The sequence below is a fragment of the Anopheles arabiensis genome, chromosome 2 (genome assembly GCF_016920715.1).
Source record: "Anopheles arabiensis isolate DONGOLA chromosome 2, AaraD3, whole genome shotgun sequence".
NCBI lineage: Eukaryota > Metazoa > Arthropoda > Insecta > Diptera > Culicidae > Anopheles > Anopheles arabiensis.
Window position 1 is genome coordinate 29789461 of NC_053517.1, and position 22437 is coordinate 29811897.

General features: G+C 51.5%; 1 protein-coding gene across 10 annotated transcripts in view; it reads left to right on the forward strand.

Annotated features, from left to right (window-relative positions):
* LOC120898834 (serine-rich adhesin for platelets) overlaps positions 1-22290 on the forward strand; it is a 66316-nt gene extending 44026 nt beyond the window's left edge. For 8 of the 10 annotated variants that reach the window (XM_040305232.1, XM_040305233.1, XM_040305231.1 and 5 more), the window contains 8 exons: positions 14227-15037; positions 15132-15291; positions 15389-15602; positions 16536-16636; positions 16709-17072; positions 17143-17792; positions 17867-18372; positions 18458-22290. In XM_040305232.1, coding sequence (XP_040161166.1) covers positions 14227-15037; positions 15132-15291; positions 15389-15602; positions 16536-16636; positions 16709-17072; positions 17143-17792; positions 17867-18004 — 2438 coding nt within the window. In that variant the 3' untranslated portion in view covers positions 18005-18372; positions 18458-22290. Of the gene's footprint in view, positions 1-1378; positions 4359-14226; positions 15038-15131; positions 15292-15388; positions 15603-16535; positions 16637-16708; positions 17073-17142; positions 17793-17866; positions 18373-18457 lie in introns of those variants that run through there. The other 2 variants (XM_040305226.1, XM_040305227.1) reach the window with 2 other exon arrangements.
* Positions 22291-22437: the final 147 nt, after the last annotated feature.

Consider the following 22437-nt stretch of genomic DNA (forward strand, 5'->3'; position numbering starts at 1 on the left):
GCCCTGATCGCCCAGCGATCCTTAGCCACCGACGATCCGTCGTCCGCCGCCGTCGCGGCAAGACGGCTATCCCCGGGGCGGCATAATTGCGTGTATGACAGTCGCGCATGACGGCGTAAGGAGACGAGCTGCGCTCGAATGCACGGACGGATCTGGTAGTCAAATGGGCAATCATATTTATCGATCGCCTTCTTGCTGCGCTGCATCGATTATGCATGGGCGGTGTTTCTTTCTTTATTTCTGCTGCTGCTGCTGCTGTTTAACGAGAAACGGGGGTTGGGTTTAGCTGGGCTTACGTGTTACGTGCCGGGGATGGGATTGGGTAGTTTAGTAATTCCCACTGGGATGGGTGGAAGGAGGCGCTCACTTAACCATTCGCTCTTTACTGCGATGTATGATGCTTATGGCAGTGGTTATTGAAATTGAAATTTTTATCCGGCCCGTCGGTTGTTTTTGAAAGCGTCCTGCAGCATTTTGGCTGCTGTGGTGTATAATTTTGGAGTTTTGGATGTTTTGGTTTGTCGCTGCTGCTTTATTTCTATCCATTTCTATAAAGGAAAGAGAGAAGAAAACGGAATAATTCTATTCAATTGTAATCGAATTGGAAAGGCTTGCAGTCATGTTTAGCATTTTGAGGTGGAAAAAAGCCGACAAGCTTCAAGCAGTAGCAGTGGTTGAAGCTGCAACAGTAAAAAGCTTACCTACCATTCGGACGGATCTGTCACAATCTCCTGCCCCTCCTCCGCCAGCAGCTCTGCGCACCCAAGCACATGCACAAAACATGCCACTTGGTGCGAGGGTGGCTTACCGAATGGACTTGCTTTGCACCACACGGACGTTCCCGTTCCCTTTCCTGCTTTGGTGGATGCACCGTTCCATATGCATGATGGTCGTACAGATGCGCCCGTGATCACACAACGGCGAGCGGCCGACACACTCTCGCTCACTAATGGAAGCTAAACGCTTCTGCTCTCCGTCGCTGAAATTGCTGCACCAAAAGCGGGACGGAATGAGATCGATGGTTTTAAAAGAGAAAAAGAGAGAACGAGAGAGCGAGAGAGCGAAAGAGAGAGAGAGCACGAACCGAACAGTTCCTTTGGCAACGTGTGCTCCCATCCTAGTATCCCTTCCGGTAGGGAGAAGGGTGCTCCCTACAAATGACGCTGCTGACGGTGCTCATTAAACGGTGGGGAAACAATTGAGCGGAAGGCACCCACCTCACCCTGTGTCATCGCACCCTGAGCTCACTGAGCCGCTGGGAGCGAAGAGAGAGAGAGAAAGAGCGAATAACTTCTACCGTGGAGGCGAGGCGAAGGGTTGGGGCGCTGTTTACGACATGCGTGAAATGCGGGAGCCGGCTTCGTCGATGGACACCGGGCGCAACAGTGTTCAGTCGCGGTCCGTTCCCTGGTACGACCGGACGTGTGCGCGAGTTTGGCTTTACCCTCGTCGTAGTCGTCGTCGCCGTCGTCGCCGTTTTCGTTAGTTGTTATCGCCGTGAATGGTTTGCGAGCTTCTGAACTGGCTCTGTTCTGCAGAACAACCACACCAACGGTAGAGTGCCCCTCCAGTTGTTGCCCCTGTGAAACGAGTACGTCAAGTGTCACCAGGAACGGAACGGTGATCGTGTTCGTGCACCGTATCCCCGCGGCACACTGATAGGCATTAATCACTGCCCCTAACACTTCTTTTAGCTCACTGGCTGTGTGTGTGTGTGTGTGCGTGTACTAATAATACCACTTCAGCAGATAGTGCCTTTCTTCAAGTGGGGTGACATGCTGGCACAGTGGGCCAGCGCCAGCAAGTCAAGTGCTTACACGGTTGATGCAGATGGGTCGCAAATAGCAACGGTCAAAGTCACTCCGTGCCATTATACAGCAAAAGAAGTAATTGTTAGAAAAGCGTAAAAATGCTTCCCATATTTATACATACTCTTTCGGGGAAGTTGTGCGTGCGTGATCTGCGGTGAATTGTAGGAAGTGGTACGATTTTGCGGTGAATTGTAGGATTTTGAGAACTAATCATGTACACGCCGAGTGCGGGAAATCGGAAAGCCAGTTAGCGCTCGTCTACGGTTAGCAAGCATCCGCGCGCAGGTGCTGTCGAATTGGTCGAATCAATCGTTTGAAATCGGTTTTCGCGGCGTCCAGCGCGCTCTCTGCTTTGTCAAACACACAAGCTAGTAATTCGCGACAGTTTTGCGCGTCTCGATCGACATCAGTGACCAAGTGGGACAGCGATGTACAGCGACGACAAGCGCTTCCCGAGTCGCACGCAGCCGGGCGTTGCTTTTGGCGATCCGGGCGTTCAGCCGGGGGTCGGCGCACTGTCGGAGATGGACAAATGTTTCCCCTACTCCATCCTGACCAAGAAGCACCCGCTGGGAGGAGGATCCGGTGGGACCGGCGGCCCGCTCGCTAAACCGTCGGTTCCTCCGACCGTACCGAGCTATCTCGGTTTGCAGCGGGAACCGTCGGCAAACGCGACCAAACCGGAGGCCGCCTTCGACCCCAGCGGTACGCCCGATGTGAACAACTTCTACGGCAGTGCGATGGTAACGGACGTCGGTATCTGCTTCAGCATGAGCAACGTCAATCTGAACGGCCACCCACCGAGCATACCGCTTGCCACGGGCGCACTGGTGCCGCCGGCAGCGGTCGCCGGCCAGCCGCGCCCCAGTGCCCTGGCCGCTCCGGACGTGAGGCGCAAATCGTACGAAGATCCGGGTCCGGAGACGGCCCTGCTCAATGCGCGGCGCCGGGCGGCCGCCTTCCTGCCCGTCACGGCCAACGGTGGTCGGGCGGCCGGTCCGATGGCCGGAAGCGGTGCAGCAACGCTCGCCTCGATGCACCACCACCACCAGCAGCGCCGGCCGCAAGCATTCCCCTTTCCGGCGGCCACTGTCTATCCGCTGGCGCACCATCCACCCGGCACGGTGGCGGCCCCGTTCCCGCAGCCGCTGGCCAACGTGCATCCTCCGGTGCATCAGCCACTGCCGCGGCAGCGATCGGTCGGCCCGGTCGGCAAAGGGGCGTACGGTAGCGTACGATCGACCAGCTCCGATCGGGGCCGGGGCGGAGGGACGGGAGGATCCCCTTCGATGATCCCCACGATCGGAACGCTCGGCGGCATCGGGACGTTGCGATCCTCGCCGCCCTACCCCAAGCAACCGCCCGGTGCTGCTACGAAACCGTCCGCGGTGAGCTACTACCAGCCATTGCCGGCGACCGGCGGCCCGGGTACGGTTCAAGCCCAGCCGTCCTATGGCCATCCACTTGCCGGCGCCCCTACCAGTCAATCGACACCGGCAGCAGCACCACCACCACCACCGCCCGTTGGCTACCATCATCAGCGTGGCAACGTGCTGCCGTATCATCATCTGCCGCTAGCGAACGGTGTGCCCCTTGCCGGTCCAGCGGCGGCCTCTCCGGCGACAGCAGCAGCAGCAGCAGCAGCGGTTGCGGCTGCCGCCGCCAGCTACGAATACTATCGGTACGCGATCGAGGCGGCCGAAAGTGTCGGCAAGCTGCCGCCGTCGGGTTCCGCCCAATCCGTGCTGCTTCCCACTGGCACGATGGCCGCCACCGCTGCCCGCACTGCCGGCGAGGATGGTAGCAAGGGAGCTTCGGGCACAGCTTCGGGGCCGGTGGTGGATTACAACGGGTTGCGGCAGCTGTTTCTCAAATGCTGCTACAACGAGATGAAGCTACTGCCGGCGTCCGGCGGTCCAGCGCATCCAGCGGCGCCCGTCCTATCCTCGCCGACGGTCGGGTGCGTTTCTGCGCCGACCTCGACCGCCACCAGCCTGTCGGCCGACTCGCCAGTCCACTCGTACGACTTTGAGCCGCAGGATCCGCGCGCTGCCGGTAGGGACGCACCCGTCATCTATCCGTCCGGGCAGCAGCAGCAGCAGCAACACCACCAACACCATTACCACCAGCCACTCACTAGCCGATCGTGTCCGAGCTCACCGAACGGACCGCACTGCCATACGTCGTCGCCCGCACTGCCAACGCTTGCACCGTCCGCCTGCTCCACCCCGATCGGTAGTGGAAGGTTGTCCGCCCAGCAGCACCAGCACGATCGCTACGAAGCGAACGAAGACGAGGTCCGTCCGATGGAGGTGTGCAGCGAGGATGGGCAGGAGGAACCGATTGAACCGGAAGAATGCTGCAGTGACGAGCCGAAGGACTTTAGCATGAAATCGAAAGCACTGTCAGTGGGGCACGGTGGTGTGTGGCCGGCGGCAGCGCAGCGCGATGAGTGTGCCATCGGACCACAGCGGATCGAGGATCGCAGCAGGAAGGAAATTAAGGCCGCGCCGAAAAAGAAATGGATCCACCGGCACTACATGAAGGGTAAATTTTGGGGGGCCGGGGCTAAAAGGCGGGCTATATGATGATATTGGACGGTGCGGTTGATGTAGAAGTTATGACCGCTAATTGTAGACCGGCCTTTGTGTATGTGTCTTTTGTGTCGTACATACATATTTTGGTTAATCAAATCCTTTAATTTCTTATCACACGCTGGAATCATGTACCAGGCGTCTCCATTAAAGCTCAACAGAGAAAGAAGGGCATCCTATTGGAATTGCTTGAAAAATGATAAAAAAGTAAATCCCTATGATTTGGGGTTTTATCTCAAAATAATTTAAATAGAAAACAAAAGTCTCTTTTGTACTTAAAATATCGATGAACTAATTTGTTGTATATTATGATATGCTAGGTTATTGATATGCTTTTTTGTATTTATTTATATCATCATTTAAAATCAATATTTAATGTTGATATAGATCAATTGTGAATTAGCTTGATTCATACTTTTAATAGCGTTAACGAATCTTCGCTGGATACAATTATCGTAATATAACAAAACAATTCGTAAATTACGGGTTCTTCGGGTAAACACTAATGTTTTTACTTTGAACAACGTAAAAAACCACGAGTTATGTCTTGAAATGTGTGAAACTTTCTGTCAAATCAAAACATCGCGCCAATCGCAAGCTACTAAGCTGTAGAACGCTCCTATACTGCTACCTCCAGTCAGTATGAACACGTAATCGCACACACAATCACACACACACCGCGAGAGCTTTCATCTTTAGAAGCGAGTGTTCTCGTACAATCTCGCACCGTTGCATAACGCGGCAGGGCGGAGGAAGGGCTTGCCGGGCACACTTGGCAAAGGACGCGATTGACGTCGGGCGGTTCTAACATTCCTATTCCAGCCCCCTCTCGGTGTGCGACGGCCCACGGCAGCGGCCTATTGCGCCCCGATCGTGTACCACGCGTTCCGTTCCTGTGTTTACCTACAGTCGCGTTAAGAGGCACTCAACGCCAGAGGCGCTCGCCCGCCATTTGCCGCCGTCCCCCGGGCCGTGCTGCACGTAACAAAATGCACCGTGCGGTCACGGTATCACACCACCGAGCACACGGTGTTGATGTTGATGGCGGCCGGACCGCAAAACATGTGCCAGTGCACGCCGTAATAATTCCCTCTCAGTGCTCGGGTTAGATGTGGAGGGGAGGAAGAGGAGCAACAGCTAGAACTGGGGCTGATAGTGCAAAAAAAAAAAAACACGATCCGTCGCAATAGTTCCACGCGATTGCTAACCATTAGCTCTAAGGGGGGGAGTAGATCCGGGAGGATCGGGTTGGCGGCGATGGAGTTAGATAATAACGGTCTGAAGTGCCGCGTTCCCGGCAGGCAGGCAGGCAGGCAAATGCACTGTATTTACAAGATCCGGTGGTGGAAGGCAGCCGGTGGTGGGGAGGGCTGTAGTAGAGATAGACAGGTTTTTGTTGTTTGTGCGCTGCTGCCTTTCTCTTGCACTGCCGCGTGTGCATATTGTGTGTGTGTGTGTGCGGCCGTCTTATCGGTGCTAATCAAATGCATCATCATCTGCTCCACACCACGCCAGGCGGTGGAAAATTCGCGAATAATGGGACGCGGAATAATCTTCCCCCAGCAGCTCATCTGCTGCGTGCTGCGTTCGAGTGGATCGTTGCGCGTCCACTCGATTGGTAGAGCGGCGGTTTTGTTTGCCTTTGCCAGGGCTGTTGATTTATGTCGGACTACCCTACCACACACACACAGGTAGCACATGCCTGCTCAAACTCAAAGTCTCGAAGCACATTCCCCCTCCGAGAAGCAAAGGCTTATCTTTGCCATACGGTGTAAAGTTGTGCAACCAATCGGGGTGTGGTGGTGCGCTTGCACGTGTACCGAGCAGCGATGAAAAGCTCACAACTCATTAAGAGCTTTCCTTTCCGATTGCTTTATTATCCAACGCGCATTAATTGATTCGTTGTCTTCTTCTTCAACTGACGAACGATGGTGGATGGTAATTGCTTTCCTTTATATAGCAGGGGGAAAGGGTTGATGTGCTGGGGGTGCGCAGCTAGTGTGATCGAGTTTCAATACTTTTCTGCGCAGCGAACACGCGTTGGAACTCCTGCGGCGCTAATACGCAACAATCGGCTTGATGCAAGTGACATCCACACACACACACACACACACACACATGCCGCCCACCTCTTTAAGGCGTCCCAGTAGGTGCTTGTAATAATAGGACGCGATGTTGCGATGAACGCATACACACGCAGCCAGGCGGGGAACCGATGGAGAAAGGAACAAAACCAACCCAGCAGGTCCGATTCGAGCGTTAGCAGATGATTCAGTGAAGGTTGCCTGTAGGTTGCCTGACGCACACTCACACACACACACATCGCACCGCACCGCACCGTAGTTATGCAATCATGTGCAATAACCATACCATAGCAGCGGACAAACCGGTGCATGGGCCCCGATGACGGCAATGGACGGTCGCCGTACGCCGATACGGATCGATGGGCCGGTGGAGATGGGGGCACTGCGCCGCGTCTCAGCCGCTCAGGTTCAAGTGCTCGAGCTACGACGAACTTGAACCCTTGCTGGCGTATAACAGCCTCTGTGTCTGTGTGTGTGTGTATGTGTGCGCATGTGAAAGAGAGAGAGAGGAGGGGATCAAGAGCGGGTGCAATGGGCGAACGGGTTCGTGCCACCGCGGGACACAGTCATAATAATATTGAAATAATGATAATGCCGCCAATCTTGCCTGCCCTCTCCTCCACTTCTTCCCGGACGTGGACGCGTGTTGCATTTCTATTGCATCGGCGTATTTCAATGCCTCCCGTGGGGTTGCGCGCCTGGCCTGCTCGCTCGCTCGCTTGAAAGAAACAAACATGCCGCTGCTCGTCGTGCGAGCATGCCCCCCTTCCCCACCGGCCTTCCCTAGGGCCCTTCGGTAGGCCGATGCCGATGGTGAATGTCAATGCCAGGCCGATAGTGGGAAGGATAAATAATGAGATATATTATTGTATTTTTGCCACGTTTCTGCTTCCCTGGCATGGCGGGCGGATGGGGCTGAAATGGTAGAGTTGCAATATGATTTGTCTTAAGTAATTTCCAGCCGATATTACATTTTAATTACGTCTTCCTATGAGATTAATGATAACTATTTGCATTAGTCCTTAATATGCTTAATAAATAAAACACTGAACGAAGCTTTACAATGGAGACGCCTGGTTATCCTAATTCTGTGTAACAATGCTTGCTGCGATTGTTTACACTTTGCTCTAGTGTTTCAAGGTTTTTTTTTTCAAAAATACGACGAGTACACTTAACCAATGCTATACGAAGCACAAAGATAATAGAAAAGCTACAATAAGAATGTATGCCACTCTAACAAGTACCGCTGCGAGAAAAAAAAAACAAGCTACAAACGTTGCATCATAGCGTGGCCCGGCTAGCCCGGCACCAACCAGTGTAACAGCTTTAGCGCAGCGTTAGCTTACCCCGCACACACACACTGCCCCTTATGTCGTATTGCAGCAAGCACCCGCGCGCTCTGTAGCACGATAATCTAATTAAGCCTGTATCGCCGGACCGTGAAGCACGTGGTGGATGATATTTCCTAACAGCCAGGTATCATCGCACTGTTGGCAGTGATGCCGAGCAAGCAAAGTAAAGCAATCTAATAATAACAATAATAATAGTAACTTACACAAAGGTATCCAAAAACACACTAGCACGCACATGGATGAGAGAAGTTGGACAAAAGCGACAAGAGGGCGAACACAAAAAGATTGAGGCTAGAAAAAGGGCACGTCCGTGTCTCGCGTCCGCGTAAGCGATCTTGCTGTGGTTTGGTTTTGACTTTGACACACTATTGCACAGTCGTTGGGATCGTTTAGGGAAAGCTAGCACTGCACGAGAAGAAGCTGGAGCTGCAGTTCCAGCAATCGCAACCGAGAAGATGAGACCGAGGATTAGACAGCTTGATGAGTCAAGCATTCCACCCGAGCGTGGAACTGGGGGATAGTGTCGATCGGAGAAATGCGGGGAAGGTCTTTCCAGTATCAGCGTACAAACGTACTACATTGCACGTGCCGTACCACTTGTGGTTGGACCACTTGGGCAAAACAATGCACGGCAACGGCCCTGACGAGCCACCCGAGCACTATCACCATCGGGCATATGGGCGAATGTTCGAGGTTAAGAATGCAGCTACTGCCAACCCGTATGGAGGTTCGCGCTTAAAATGGCGCAAAATGACTTTGTCAACGTGCTCCCTGGTGCGTGTGTGTGTGTGTACGATGGCGTGGCGTGGTCACTAATGCAGAGGCCATTGGGCTATAATCGCATTACATGTTGCCGCTGGCCGTAGGCTTTCCTTGCCGCAACGTTCCGCTCACCGTGCACGATCACTCCCGGGAGGGGGTAGTCGGAGCTTTTACGGTGCTGTTGCGGATCGATCCAGTCGAACATTCTGCCGCGCGCGGTTAAGTAAGCAGGAAGCTATATTTGGAAGTCGAGGCATGGCAATATGAGCCTCGAGCTCGGCTGGGCCCTGGATTAGCAATGCCCCGAAGGTCATGGTGAGCCAGTGATGTAAGACAAAGGCAAATGTTAAATGCACAACCAGCGCCCCCCGGTGGCTGATGGTGGAAAATGAGCAAATTAGCAAAGTTTTGTTTGCAGACAAAACTTGTCCGAATGATCGGTTTGCCTCCATTAAACGGTCCATTTTTAACAGCTCAATAATATGCTGACTATTGATTTAAGTAGAGGTGGAACAATAAAAAACACACACACACATAAAACAATTGCACATCAGCGTAATTCGAGGGCAAAAATTTGCCAAACCGCGCGCCCCGTCCCAGACTGCAGGGCCACCATGCATGTATGCGCATATCGAACCTGCTTGCGTACGCAAACGGCCCCACCGTTCCGGGCGATCGCAATTTGAATGGCGCGTCGAATATCATTCCATATATATTGTTTTTTTTTATCCCTTACCAACCAAGCTAGCTTCCCTTCTCATCTCACCACCACCACCAACCACTTGCCTTTCACTGTTGGATAATTCGATAACGGTATCTGGCAAGCGGGTTGCGGGCGCACTGTGCAGAAAGCAACCGGCCCCAAAACATGTGACTGGCACAAATCGTTGAAGGTGGCAGGATAAGTGGCCGGATCAGCACAATCAGAACTGTGAGGGGGGGGGGAATGGGGATGGAGGGGTAACGGTCCTACCTTCCTCCTCCTACAGTGTTGGAATGAGGGCGAGGAAGGAAAAAAATAAAACGCAAACAGGAAAACGACGACAACGTGAAACGTGAAGTAAAACCATACATGATGGAATCAGCACGGCGGCACACGCACATGGAGATAGTGGGTTGGAGAGATGGGTGGGGAAAAGGAGGAGTCGGGGGCAATGGCGTCTCGCATGCTCGTGTTGCTTCTCCACATGGCATAAGGTGGCCGCAATACTTACACACACACGGGAAGTGGCAGCAACAGGAGCCTCTCTCTCTCTCTGCGATCCGTGCGGCATCACGGACAGGAGCATGGAAAAGGAGCGTTGCATAATCCTGAATGTGTGTGTGTGTGTGTGTGTGTGAGAGAGAGAGAGAGGGAGAATCTGTTCCGATTGTTGGGCCATGTGCAAGCGGGACACCGGTTGACGGACGTCATTCGCGCGCACACGACTCAACTGCAATTGGTTTTGCACCGCGGGAGTAAAGGGCAGGAGGTCCGGCGGGTGCACGAAACCACGCGGTTACAGCAATGCAACTCCCAAGACTCCCGTGGGAGGGGGGAGGGGGAAGACGACAAACCTTGCTGAGTCCCTCCTGTTGTGCGATGATGATTGAATGTGCGCAAATCGTCGTCGTCGTCCACCGTTTCAAGGCAATTCCGTTGCACCCGGTGCTTCCCATTGTGTTCTTTTCGCTTGCTCGCCACTATTTGAAACGTTGGACATGGCCTACTCGATCCTATCCCAACCTGGGCCCGGGCCAGGATGGGGAGGAGGATACCTTGCATCCCTTTCTAGCGTCTGCGAGCAATCTAGTGGGCCCCACGTTAATGTGTTCGACAGCATTTTATTCCCGTTCCATCGCGTTACCACACCACCAGGGGGGAGGTGGAGCCACCACAGCACAGGGGGAAGGTTAAAGTTTGAGGCGGCCACAGCCGGGCCCGAGACTGGCGACTCACGTGGCCCGGGGACGAAATGTAGTCCATGCGAGCGGCTCGATTTTTCCGCCTCGAAAAGCCCACAGTCTATCGCATTCTCTCCTTCTCTCCCTAGTGCTTGTTTTTTTTTACTGAACTGTATGCTCTCCCTCTCTCTCCTTCTTCTTCTGTTACGGCACTACCTTTTCATTGTTATTTGTTTGAGCAACTGTTATTGATGGAGGGAGGGTTCGGTGGAGTAAACGAATCGTTGTTGTATGGTTTTTTGTTGTTTTCTTTACCACTGTAGTTTGGGACCCTTGCTTTGTTAGCTACGCTACCAATTTTGCGTGTTTCTAAATGATAAAATCATAGATCCTTGTGTATAATGTACACATACGCGCACACACTCTTCGATCACTCCATTAAAAACACTGACCCTGGACAATGTTCCGCCGCCTTTCAGATGTGGCGCCTACTGTTGTGCGTGTGCGAGCCGTGTTAGATAATCAATTATCCGATTGCGATGCGTTGCTTAGACGGGTGACATTCGACCCCTTTCCTCCCCTCGCCCTCCACAGGCATGCCTTTTTGAATATTCACGCCAGCGGTGGTATCGGTTTCCTGTCCCTTGCCCCGGTTCTGTTCCACCATGCATGTATCGTAGGAAAAAGGTGGCGCTTCTAGTTGTTCCCGTTTTTTTTCCTTCTAAAACCCCACCAACCCATGGGTTGCCATGGGTTTGTATGTATGCATATAAACGCAGCATTAGCCCTGCTTCCTAGGATGTCCTTGCTCTGGGCAGTAGGACGACGTGGTGATGCTACTACTGCTACTACATCTACCACTACTACTGTCGCTTCTGCATTTCTTTCGAGGACGTTGCATCGTTAATGCAGAAGCCAAATGCATGTAATGTAACGCAGACAGTGTAAAGATCGAAGTGATCGAAACTAAAACATGGAATACAAGACGTTGATTCCATCCCACCGCTCGTTCCGACTGCTTGCTGCCTTAAAATGATTGACAGGTTTCCAGTAGGTACGACTGTGAAGATGAGATAATCGGAATTGGAAATCATCTAACCTATTGCCCACTTACATGAACAACAACACACAGACACACACACAGACATACAAACAATGGCACCTATTTCTAGCCCCCCTGTGTGTGGTGTAACGCTTTGTAACTCGATGCACATACGAAATGGGGTGAAGGTTTTGCCTGCCGTGCCCCCAATTCCGATACAATCTAGCAGGCCCCGATCGTTTCCGTTTCGGGTGACGAAAGGATCGTGATGATGCAACCAGGCTGCTGTGAACGCTTTGTGCGTGCTTGTGAGCGCAAGGCGAAACGCGTTTCCGCGAAGCATTTCGGTTTGGTTTGAGGGAATTTTGGGGGAATTTTTGAACTATTTTTTTTTTGTACAAAGAATTCCTGTCAAAATGTCAGCATCACTGAAAGAGCTTACCACCTCCTGTGTCTGAACAGCACTGGTAAATGAGCTTTGTAAATGTCGTGATTTAAAAAAAAAAAACAGGGAACAACAGAACAACAGTTGTATGACGAGGACAAAACTCATCCACCCCACCGTTGGACGCTGCCTGTGGATGAGAGAGTGCCTGTGTCAGCGTCTCTTTACCGTTCGTCACGTAATCACAGCTCCTTGGTACGCGCTTCCTTCTACGTGCAACCACCACCATCCTGGTCCTCCCCCACGGGGTGTATTGTTGTGCTTCACTCACCAGCGCAAACGATAGGACACGTGCCCGCGGGCTCCACCTCACGCACACACACACACACACACACACGTTATCCGTTACGTAAAGCCGGCGGACCGTTTGCAGCGGCTGCCGCACTGCCTACTTCCGCCTACTGGGATCGCACGTAGTTCAGCGGGCATTGGTAAAACTCAGACTATCACTATTTTTACAATGCCCCTGCCCTGCCCCTGTCTGGTGTGTGTGTGTGTGTGTGTGTGTGTGTGTGTGTGTGGGAAGTCCTGCAAGTGTCCTGCGCTTCGAACAAACTTCTGCGTGCGTACCGGGCACGATGACGACTGGCACAGCTACGTCAACGCATCATCCTTCCCCTGTCGAGAGTCCGGTAAGCGACCGGGAGCTCAGTTGTAAGCAGCTATTACGTCCACAATTCACAATGGTGTGTGCAATGGCGCAACGAAATTTTGTCCTTTAGTTCCGGCCCGACACCAGTTGAATGTTGTGTTTGAAAAGTTGCACCTTTGAACAAACGCGCAGGACACCGACCTGACCTTCTCGTCGTTGTCGCGCGCGTCCATTCCGACACGCGCGAAATGTCAAAGTAGCAGCAGCAGTTTCCGGCGTAAAGACGGGAATGCAGGAAAATGGTTGAAAAATTAGCCAAACTGCTTTAACGGTGATTGTTTAATTTAATGTTGCCATTTCTCTCCTAATTTGCGGCTAAACCGCGGAGCCCCAAGTAAAAAATCGGTACAATAAATACGGCCAACTGAACTCCCTGGAACGCCCTTCGATTCGAACGAGCAATTGCTAGGGGGGATCGCAAGCGAACCTGTTGGAATTGTAGGCTCTGCGGATGTACAACGTAGGCGAAAATCAAAACCACCAACACGGATGTGTGCCGAAAAGGGCGGGGGGGGGTGTGGGGTGGTGGGGTTTGGGGTAGGTACAACACCCCTCTACACCGCGTGGCAGTGGAAAGAGACGGAGAAGCTAACACGCCGCCATCGCGCCGGATTGTGTACTGATTCCATGTGGTGTTATTAAGCGCTAGTGGTGGTCTGTGTGTGTGCGTCCATCGAAGCCCTTGCTTTGCGGGATGCCCCTTTTACCCCTAACGCTTCTCCTGCCCCCTCCAAGGATTAACTTGAACGGCATGCGAAGGAACTTTTTCTTCGAACCTTCCCTCCCATTCCAGCATTTTGTAGGGCAGGCTCGTGTCACAGGCTCAGGGAGTGAGCTTGTTGTAAATGGGCTGGCTGAGGGGGGGCAGGTAGTGTGCTGTTGAGGTAATAATACCTACCTTCCTTCCCTCCTCTATCACACCCGACCGCACACCGCGTGGCCACCGTACAAAACTGTCGCTGGCAAACGAAAGGCCGTGCCGTGGGATGGCAATGACGATGGGGACGTAATGAAGTGGAAGAGAGGAAGAACGGGGAAGGGTGGTGCATCGCAGCACAGGCTGCCGCGTGCTCGGCAAAAACGTGCACTACCTCGATGGCGACGTAATGCTGTTGGCTGTACGTGGGTCGGTTAGTAGTGGTAGTAGTGGCTTACCGGACGTTGTCTTAGACCGGTGGAGCGGTTGGCGTCGCGGGGGTTTACATGTTTACCTTCCCGGGGTAGACTGGTGCGCCATTTATTGCTTCTGTTACTACTACTACCAATACTACTACTACTACTACTACTACTACTGAAGGAATGAATACGCGATGACGTCTGCATGGGCCCTTGTGCGGCAGATGGTGCGGATGTTCGCGTTGAACGTCGGCGATGCTGCAACGCTGCAACAAACCTGTGCGGTCCACAACTGCTGAGCTCCTGCATGATGGCAGCACTGATCTCGGTTGATCAATAGTGGGATGTTGAAATTATTGCCCATTTTTTTGTAATATTCTTTTGTCGGTTCCCATTCCTAAACCTCGATGAATCCTTTCAGTTGACCTTAAAACACCACACTAACCACACTACTTCTTTTGCTTCTCTTTCTCAAATTCTCCAGATGAGCCACTTACGAATGGCCATTCGACGGCTCCGCCGCTAGTCGTGATTGCGACGAACGGAACGCAACAGCATCCGGCGGCGAAGCATCATCTTACCCTCAACCACGTAGCGGTACCGATCGCGCCCAGCTCCATCCCGGCCGGCGCCCCCACCACCATCACCACCACCTCCCCCTCCCCGATGACGATCGATCTCTCCACCAAGGGGTTGAGCCAGCATCAGCAAACAAGCACGACGCACTATGCTGCCGCTGCCGTGCATCCGTCGCCTCTCTCAACGACACCACCCGCCACGACCACCACCGTATCGGCACTATCTTCATCCTCCTCCTCCTCCTCATCCTCCTCGTCGTCCTCCTCCTCCTCCCCTTCGTCGACGACGCTCACCGTATCGCCGGTCGACGACTCACAGTCATCGCTCAACCTAAGCAACGGTTCCAGCATTAATGGCTACATTACCAGCAGCAGCAGCAGCAGCAGCAACAGTAGCGGGGCCACCGGTGCCCCCATCGGTGGCACATCTCCACTGCCGCCCGGGCTAGCGGGCATGCTGCCAATCAACATCACCAACGTGCTGCAGGCGTCGGCCATTGCTGCTGCCCACAACGGCGGCACCGGCAGTAGCACACCGAACGGGACGATCGTGACGGCGGCGGCTGCAACTGGCGTGCACCATCTGCCGCTCGAGCTGCAGCAGCAGGTCGCGGCCGGCCTGTCGGTGGCGGCCATCAGCTCGCAGGGTGCGCAGGGCCTCTTTGCCAACATCCCGACCGGGACGCGGCGGCGGACGACCAGCTCAAACAGCAACGGGTAAGTGGTGTCGATTTGGCATCTTCCCAGTACAAGCAGCAACTGAGGGTGTGTTAATTAATTGGGTTTGTGTTTGTCTGCATCTTTGCACCAGCAGTGTCGGCACGCGGGAGGTACACAACAAGCTGGAGAAGAATCGGCGGGCCCACCTGAAGGAATGCTTCGAGCAGCTGAAGAAACAGCTCAGCCTGCAGCCGGACGAGAAGAAGATATCCAACCTATCGATTCTGCACGCCGCCATACGGCACATACAGGTAAGGTGTTGCTGGCTACAGCAAAAACTGGCGATTATTATAAAGCGTCTCTCTCTCTCTCTCTCTCTTTCCCCACCATCATTCCATCGCTCACCAGCTGCTGAAGCGCAAGGAGCGCGAGTACGAGCACGAGATGGAGCGGCTGGCGAAGGAGAAAATTGCGTCCCAAAACCGTATCCTCGTGCTGAAGCGCGAACTCACGCAGATGGGCGACATCGACGTGTCCCGGCTGGCACCGGACACCGATATTACGCCGAACCCAACCAATGGTGGTACCGTCGTCTCGCCGAACGGCCTGCAGATGGAGCGAGGTAAGAGGCAGTGAGAGCGGGCGCACACAAAAAAAAAAAAACGTTTCGCTACTCGTGGAACCGAGGAACCGCGCAGACAAGTTCCTGTTTTCGTTAAAAATAAAAGGGCCAAAGGCGGGCAGGCCCGAAAAACAGACAAAAAGAGAAGGACATGCAAAAACCAAACCGGGGCCGGGTGACCAAAAGATAATGGTGATGATAGTGGGCGGATTGTCGCACGGCACGCAAATTTGACTTGATAAGACGCGGGCGCGCAATGACGCGCCAAGAAGCTGTAGCACACCGAGCTGCGACCGTACCAGCTCCTTTTTGCGGTGCGGCCCTACTGGGCTGGGATTGTTGCGAACGGGTGCGGAGAGAAGTTGCTTAAAATATTCTCCCCCCCCCCCCCACTTGCATCTCTCTTTCTCACCGTTTGCTGTAGTAAAGGGGATTGCGCAGATTGGAAGAGCAAGAGCACTGCGCAACTGGGCTGCCCTGTTTATATGCAGATGGTGTTGCGCCGACCGAGCAGTAGGCGCTGCTGCCTGAAAATCGATGCGTGTGACGATTGCGCTTGCATTGGCGGTCGATCGTTTGCAATGACGTCGCGCGCGAATGCAGCCACCGTCGAGACGCAAGGGAGAAGGTTGCAAGAAGGTTGATGAGAATTACAAATCGCCTTCGGGTCGGTCCGTTTTCAGTGCACCCCGATCGTGGGGTGGAAGGCAGGAAATACCGAATCCGAAGGCTAACTATGGGGAGGTGAGGGAGGACATTTTATGCGCATATAACCTGCGAGATTGAGAGTGTCGAGGGAATGGCCCGGCTCGTTGAAAAATAGCTTCAGTTAGGGCGGTTTCCTTTCAGATTAATTGCGATCATTTTTATCCTTTTTTTCAAACGCTATAATTACTCACATTTTCTTTCCTCTCGGGGCTTTCCCATCCTCAGATCAACCGTCGGACACTATACCGGGCCGTAATGGGATTCGGTACAGCTCCAGTAGCTCGCTGTCCAGCATAGCTACGAACGCGTCCATCAGCAACCTGCCGGTAAGTAGTGACAACCGCGCCTTTGGTCATTACAAACTGCTAACCCGAAACTAACCCCCCTTTGCGTTGCAGCTTCAGACGACCATCTCGCCGGTGCTCTCCGTGTCATCGCCATCGCGGGCCAGCCCGGCCCTGAATCGCAGCTCGACCTCGCCCGCCTCGTCGCTGTCGTCCGCGTCGCCATCGTCGTCGGCCGCCTCCAGCTTATCGGTGTCGTCCGCAGCAGCCGCCAGCCTGATGGCTCCCCTCTCGCTCACCACCAAGGGCACCGCTGGTGCGGAGCCGGCGGTGCACAACGGGCTCAAGATTACGGCGGCGGGCCAGCTGAACGGGCTGAACCTGACCAGTGCCTCGCTGGCGATGGTAAACGGTGCGAACGTGACGCTCAACGGCACGACGGCAGCGACCACCGCCCCACTACCCGTCATCGTTGGTGGTAAGTCGCACAGGCACAGGCCTCTCCCCTGAACTCCCCTCTAAGATTCCTAATCTTTTCCGCTTCGCAGCAAACGGCACGGCCAACATCGTGGGCATCGCCCATTCGCAGCTGCTAACAGCATCCACCGCAGGCGGTTCCTCCCCGGCCGCCATCCAGACTATCCCACTGAACCTGAACGTTACATCGAGCGCGGTGAGCAACGGGCTGGTCACCGGCAGCGGTCCCGCCTCGCTCGCCATCGCAACTGCGGGCGCCGGCGGGCCGCTACAGCTGACCAGCCACAATGGTGGTCCCATCGGTGGTGGCAGCATTAGCAGCAGCAGCAGCAGCAGCAGTAGTCATAGTAACAGTAACACTAGCAGTAGTAGTACCGGTGCCGCCAACACTACCACCGTCGTCGGCACGATCGCCAGATCGATGTACAGTGCGGCGACGATCGCACCATCCATGCCGACGTCCACGGCGGCGGCGACGACTATGGTGCACGTGCCAACCGGCGGCAGCAAAGAACTGATCAACGGTACGATCGGCAAGAACGGTACCGTACGGACTGATAATAGTAAGCTTGAGATTATCGCATCGCAATCGCAACCCACCAACCACAGTACACAGGCCGTTGTTGGCGCTACGGCCCTCGACCCACCGGGAACGAAGGTTATCACGATCATGAATGGTAACACGTTCGCACTGGCCCCGCTGGACAAGGACAGCAAGATGGTAGGTAGCCGGCAGGTTTTTGGGAGCAACCTGTTTTTTGGAACGGTGGTATTAACTTTCCCTCTTTCCACTAGGGCGTTGTCTACAGCCCCATACTGGTGCCGACTTCGCAAGGACTGCGCATGATACAGCAGGGCTCGAACGGATTGGCAACGATCGAGCTCGCACCACCGAATGGTGGCAATCGTTTGCAGCTGCATTTAACTCACTAAGGGGTCTGCGTGTAGAGTGAAAAGGTGTGAGTGTTTGTTTGGGGCGCGTTTGTATGTGTGTGTGTGTGTGTGTGTGTGTGTGTGTGTGTGTGCACACGTGCACGTTGTAGAGATTTGCTGAAGCAGCAAACAGCAGTGGATGGAAAGTGATTCGAGATTGCCGTTGGCGCCGTTTTCCGTGGACACATACTATGGACAAGAACCACAACAACACACCTGCCCACCTGTGGGACCAAAGCTCTGGATCACAAGGATGGCTGAAATAGAGGTGGAATAGTGGTGGAACAAAAAACAGTGTCCTAGTTGCAGCGGCAGAAAGGGCCAGCGTTTTTATACACCACGAAAGCGTTCCAGTGCACCAGAGAGTGGTAAGTGTTTGGCGCGATGCGCTAAAATTGTACCAAAATTGGATGATCCAACCTAACTGTTTTCCCATTTTTGTTTTATTGACAGTTTGCTGTACTGGAGGCTGAATGTGAGGAATGCGGAAAAGAACCAAGCTACTTAACGGAATCCTATATGCGTCTGGAATGTGATAGATGCCAACACTGGGCAATCAATCCGTTTCCGTGTCACCGAGCAAGAGCGTGCTGAATCATCATCCCGCCGATAACCGGAACCGGATGGTACAGGCGACGAACCCCAACAATAGCATAGGGAAAGGGAAAACCATGTTCTGCAACGGCAACGGAGGAAATTATAGTACCGATACAAAAACACAATAACAGCTACCAGTTCCTTGCTTAAGTGGTGGCAGTTTTTAAACGGTGTGCGTGTGAGTGCCAGGAACCCATTCAGCAAAGCAAACAGAAAGGAAAACGGATGGTTACAGCCACAAAACTCACAGACCCGAGACAATATAGCGTAGTCTAGCAGTAGCTGTAGCTCTTTTCCTCTTCTCGTATACTTGTTTGTATCGCCGTAATCCACGAAGGGCACCAAACAAAATCGAACATCGACCGTTCATCAACACAGCAGGCTACCACAAGAGTCCTGCATCATGACCAATTAGTCACACGATACACACACATGTGTGTGTGTGTTTTTTTTTAAATAGCTACATATGGCGCATGTATGTGTGCGTGCGTGTGTGCGTGCGAGGTGTGTAGTATGGCTGTGAAAGCATAGAGAGGAAACAAAGCAAGCAAAGGAGGAACAAAGCATGCAGAAGACGAAGAAAAAAAACAGAAGAGACGTGTGCAAATTATATACGAATCGGTTTCGCAATTTCTTCCTCTTTCTCACCACATTCGGTCAGAAACTCGATACTCACGCATTCGGGAGGGTGATGATGGTGGTGGGGGTTGTTGGGTGTGCTCTGTCCACCCGCGCGCATTTGCTCGTCCCGTTTCGATCCCGTTGTGAGACTTTTGCAGAATTGGGCCGAAACAGGGGAGTAAGAAGCAGCAACAGGTAGAAAAAGTAACTTGAAAAAGAAAAAAACAAAACATTTTGTAAGTAGAAATTCACACACACACACAAACACAACACACACACGGAGGACACGGGATAAGTGTGCAGGGGCAAGGCTAAACTCTAATTCGTACACATAGCGCATAGCGGCTGTCGCGGCAACGAAGCTTTAGAGCCAATGTGACCAGGAACAATCGATGTAGTAGAATACACAAATCCACTTTGTAAAAATGGGAAGAAATACTCTCCCTTCCGTAAACCCCCCCTTTCAACTGGATCAATTTAGTTGGGATGGGATGAAGAAGCTTTAGGAGATTAGTGTGTGTTTGTGCTACTATCTCGCAGCTTCTACTACTACCTACTACTACTACTACTACCACTATTATACTAGGAAGCGGAACCTAACAACTATCGCTCTTACTGCAGCAACCACAACTACTTCGGTTGCTACGATCACTGTGTGTTGTGTTAGAATAGTTCACGTGTTTCGATGTGCATGGATGTGTCTTTTACAGTGTGAACGTGTGTGTGTGTGAGTGTCTCCTTTTGTGTCCTTTTGTGTGTCCGCGCGCGTGTGTGTATGTTCACAGCAGAAGTAGTAGAACACGCCACACCACGGAGGCAAAAGGAATACCCACAGTACCAATTAATGTCAACCACAAAGTAATGTAGCAGAAGCGTTTGTGTTTAATATAGTGCAATAGAAGGGAGGGTTTCGATGCGGGAAAGAATCAAGGGCCGAGTGGTAGAAAGAACCCAAAACTGGCATTCAACCATGGGAAACAATTTTACACGAGCGTATAGTCACGAGTAGTCAGCAATAGTCAGCAAAAAAAAGGCAAAATACACTTCACAGGAGCTTAGAAGATAGAAAAAAAAAAGGAAAAAGGGAACAGTTCCATGCTGTTAAAGGGGGCACTTGCATTCGGTGCAAACATGAAACAGACAGAGCAAAGGGCATACAAACAAAAACAATCATTTGAATGTACTACAAAGAGGATTATTTAGACCTCTTCAGTCACAAACAGACTTGGGTAGTGCATAGTAAAAAATGCAGAAAATAAGAGGAAAAAAAACACACACACACACATACACACATTCAAACAAACGAAACAGGATAGTTTATGAAACTATACCTAAATGTATGCTATCAATGGTGTAAAAACCCAACCCCCGGATAGAGGGTTTACAGCAAGGAGCGAAGCTGAAGAAAGAAGCTGAAAAGGAAAACTGGAAAACGAAGCTAGTAAAAAAAGAAAAGAGAAAAAGATAGTGTCTTGTCGTACAGGAAAAGGTAATTATGCACAGAGTAAGTAACCAACGCGAGAAAATGGCACTTTTACGTACACAATTTGTAAAACCAAACAGAAAACAAAACGTTTATATATATATTTTTGTACTGTACATATATTGTAGAGGAGAGGTAAGGTGTGTAAGGTGGGGACAGTGTTGCAAACAGGAGGGAGAGTGGAAATGGAACAGCGCAATCAGTCAGAGAAGGGAGCAATGGAATGGAATGTGTGCGTGTGTGTGTGTGTGTCTGTGTGTGTATCTATCATTTTTAATAGATTAGGAAGAGGAAGGTAATTTTTACTATCTGTCCTGTATTCCCACAGACAGAAGGCGCAGAGTGAAGGCCAGAGACATGAAACGAAACAGTTACAAAGAAAACTAGAAACGTTTACACAACGAATGTGTCTTGCGTGCGTGCGCGTGTGTGTGCGTGTGTGTGTTGGACAGAACTGCACACTACCATCCCTACCCTATTCGTGTGGTAAATGGAGAACAGTAGGCCAAGGCAGGGCAGAAGAGGTAAACAACTATTTTAAACCTACAAACACACACACATAGACACACAAGAAAACAAACAATAAGAACTATTAAAACAAAAAGAAAATCGAAAATGAAAGGCATTACAAGTAACAAAACAAAAAAAAAGTGACTGATAAGTAGAAAAGGATAGCGAGAGTGTATTTAAACAAAACAAAAACACGGAAAAGCGATTGTGAACGGTGTGTATAGAGAGGAAAGGGAATGAGAGAAAGAGAGGCGGGTTTGTTTTAATTTGTTTTATTTTCTATTGTATAAGCCACTAAGTTTATTATGTATTGTACAGTATTTAAAACAACAACAACACAAAAAAAAAACAACAAACACACAAAATTACAATAAAAAGTATAAATCAAACATAACAAAACGGGAACAGCATTCATGGATGACTAGCAGAAAAAAAACGAAAACCTAGTGGTCGGTAGTATACCATGGTGTAGATAATGGCACTATCTACAAGGGAAATCACCCACCCACACACAAACACACATGCTATTTTCAAAACCGAACCGAATCAATCAATCAGCCAATGGTGGCCAACACAAAGGCTGCATTTGCGATGGAACAAATTAGAAAGGGGAAAGAAAAGTAAATGTTTACTAAACTGTCTAGCGTTTCACTTAGTAGCCAGTGTGTGCGTGTTGGTGTGTGATAGACGGGTATGTAAATCAAAAAAAGAAACATTTACTAAAAGGAGAAACAAACAAACAGACAAACAAACAAAATGAAGCAGGTGAAAACGTACACACAAACACACATTCAAGCGAACAAAATGGTACAAATAAGCAAAGCGCAACGTCTCGCAAGAATTGTGTTTTTGTGGTCTTACAGAGGCGAGCAAACGATAAGCCACACAACAAAAGAAAGCAAGAGCAGATAACTAGCATAAGCGAAACAGGAATGGCCGAAGGCGTGTAACAGTACAACGCATGTAAAAGGGTGTGAGCGTGATCTTTGTAAAATCGAATAAACGACTGTGTCGTGACGTACAGGAAGAGAAAACGGTGGAGGAAGCGGAGAAAGCAACAAAAAGAAGAAAAAAACAAGAAACAGTACGAAAATAGGGACATAACAGAACACTGTAGTGTAACAACAACTATCGAGTACGGTAACTATGATTATCACTGATGATAAAACTATTGGAAACAATAACAGAAAATAAATGAAAACAAAACAAAAAACTATTTAAA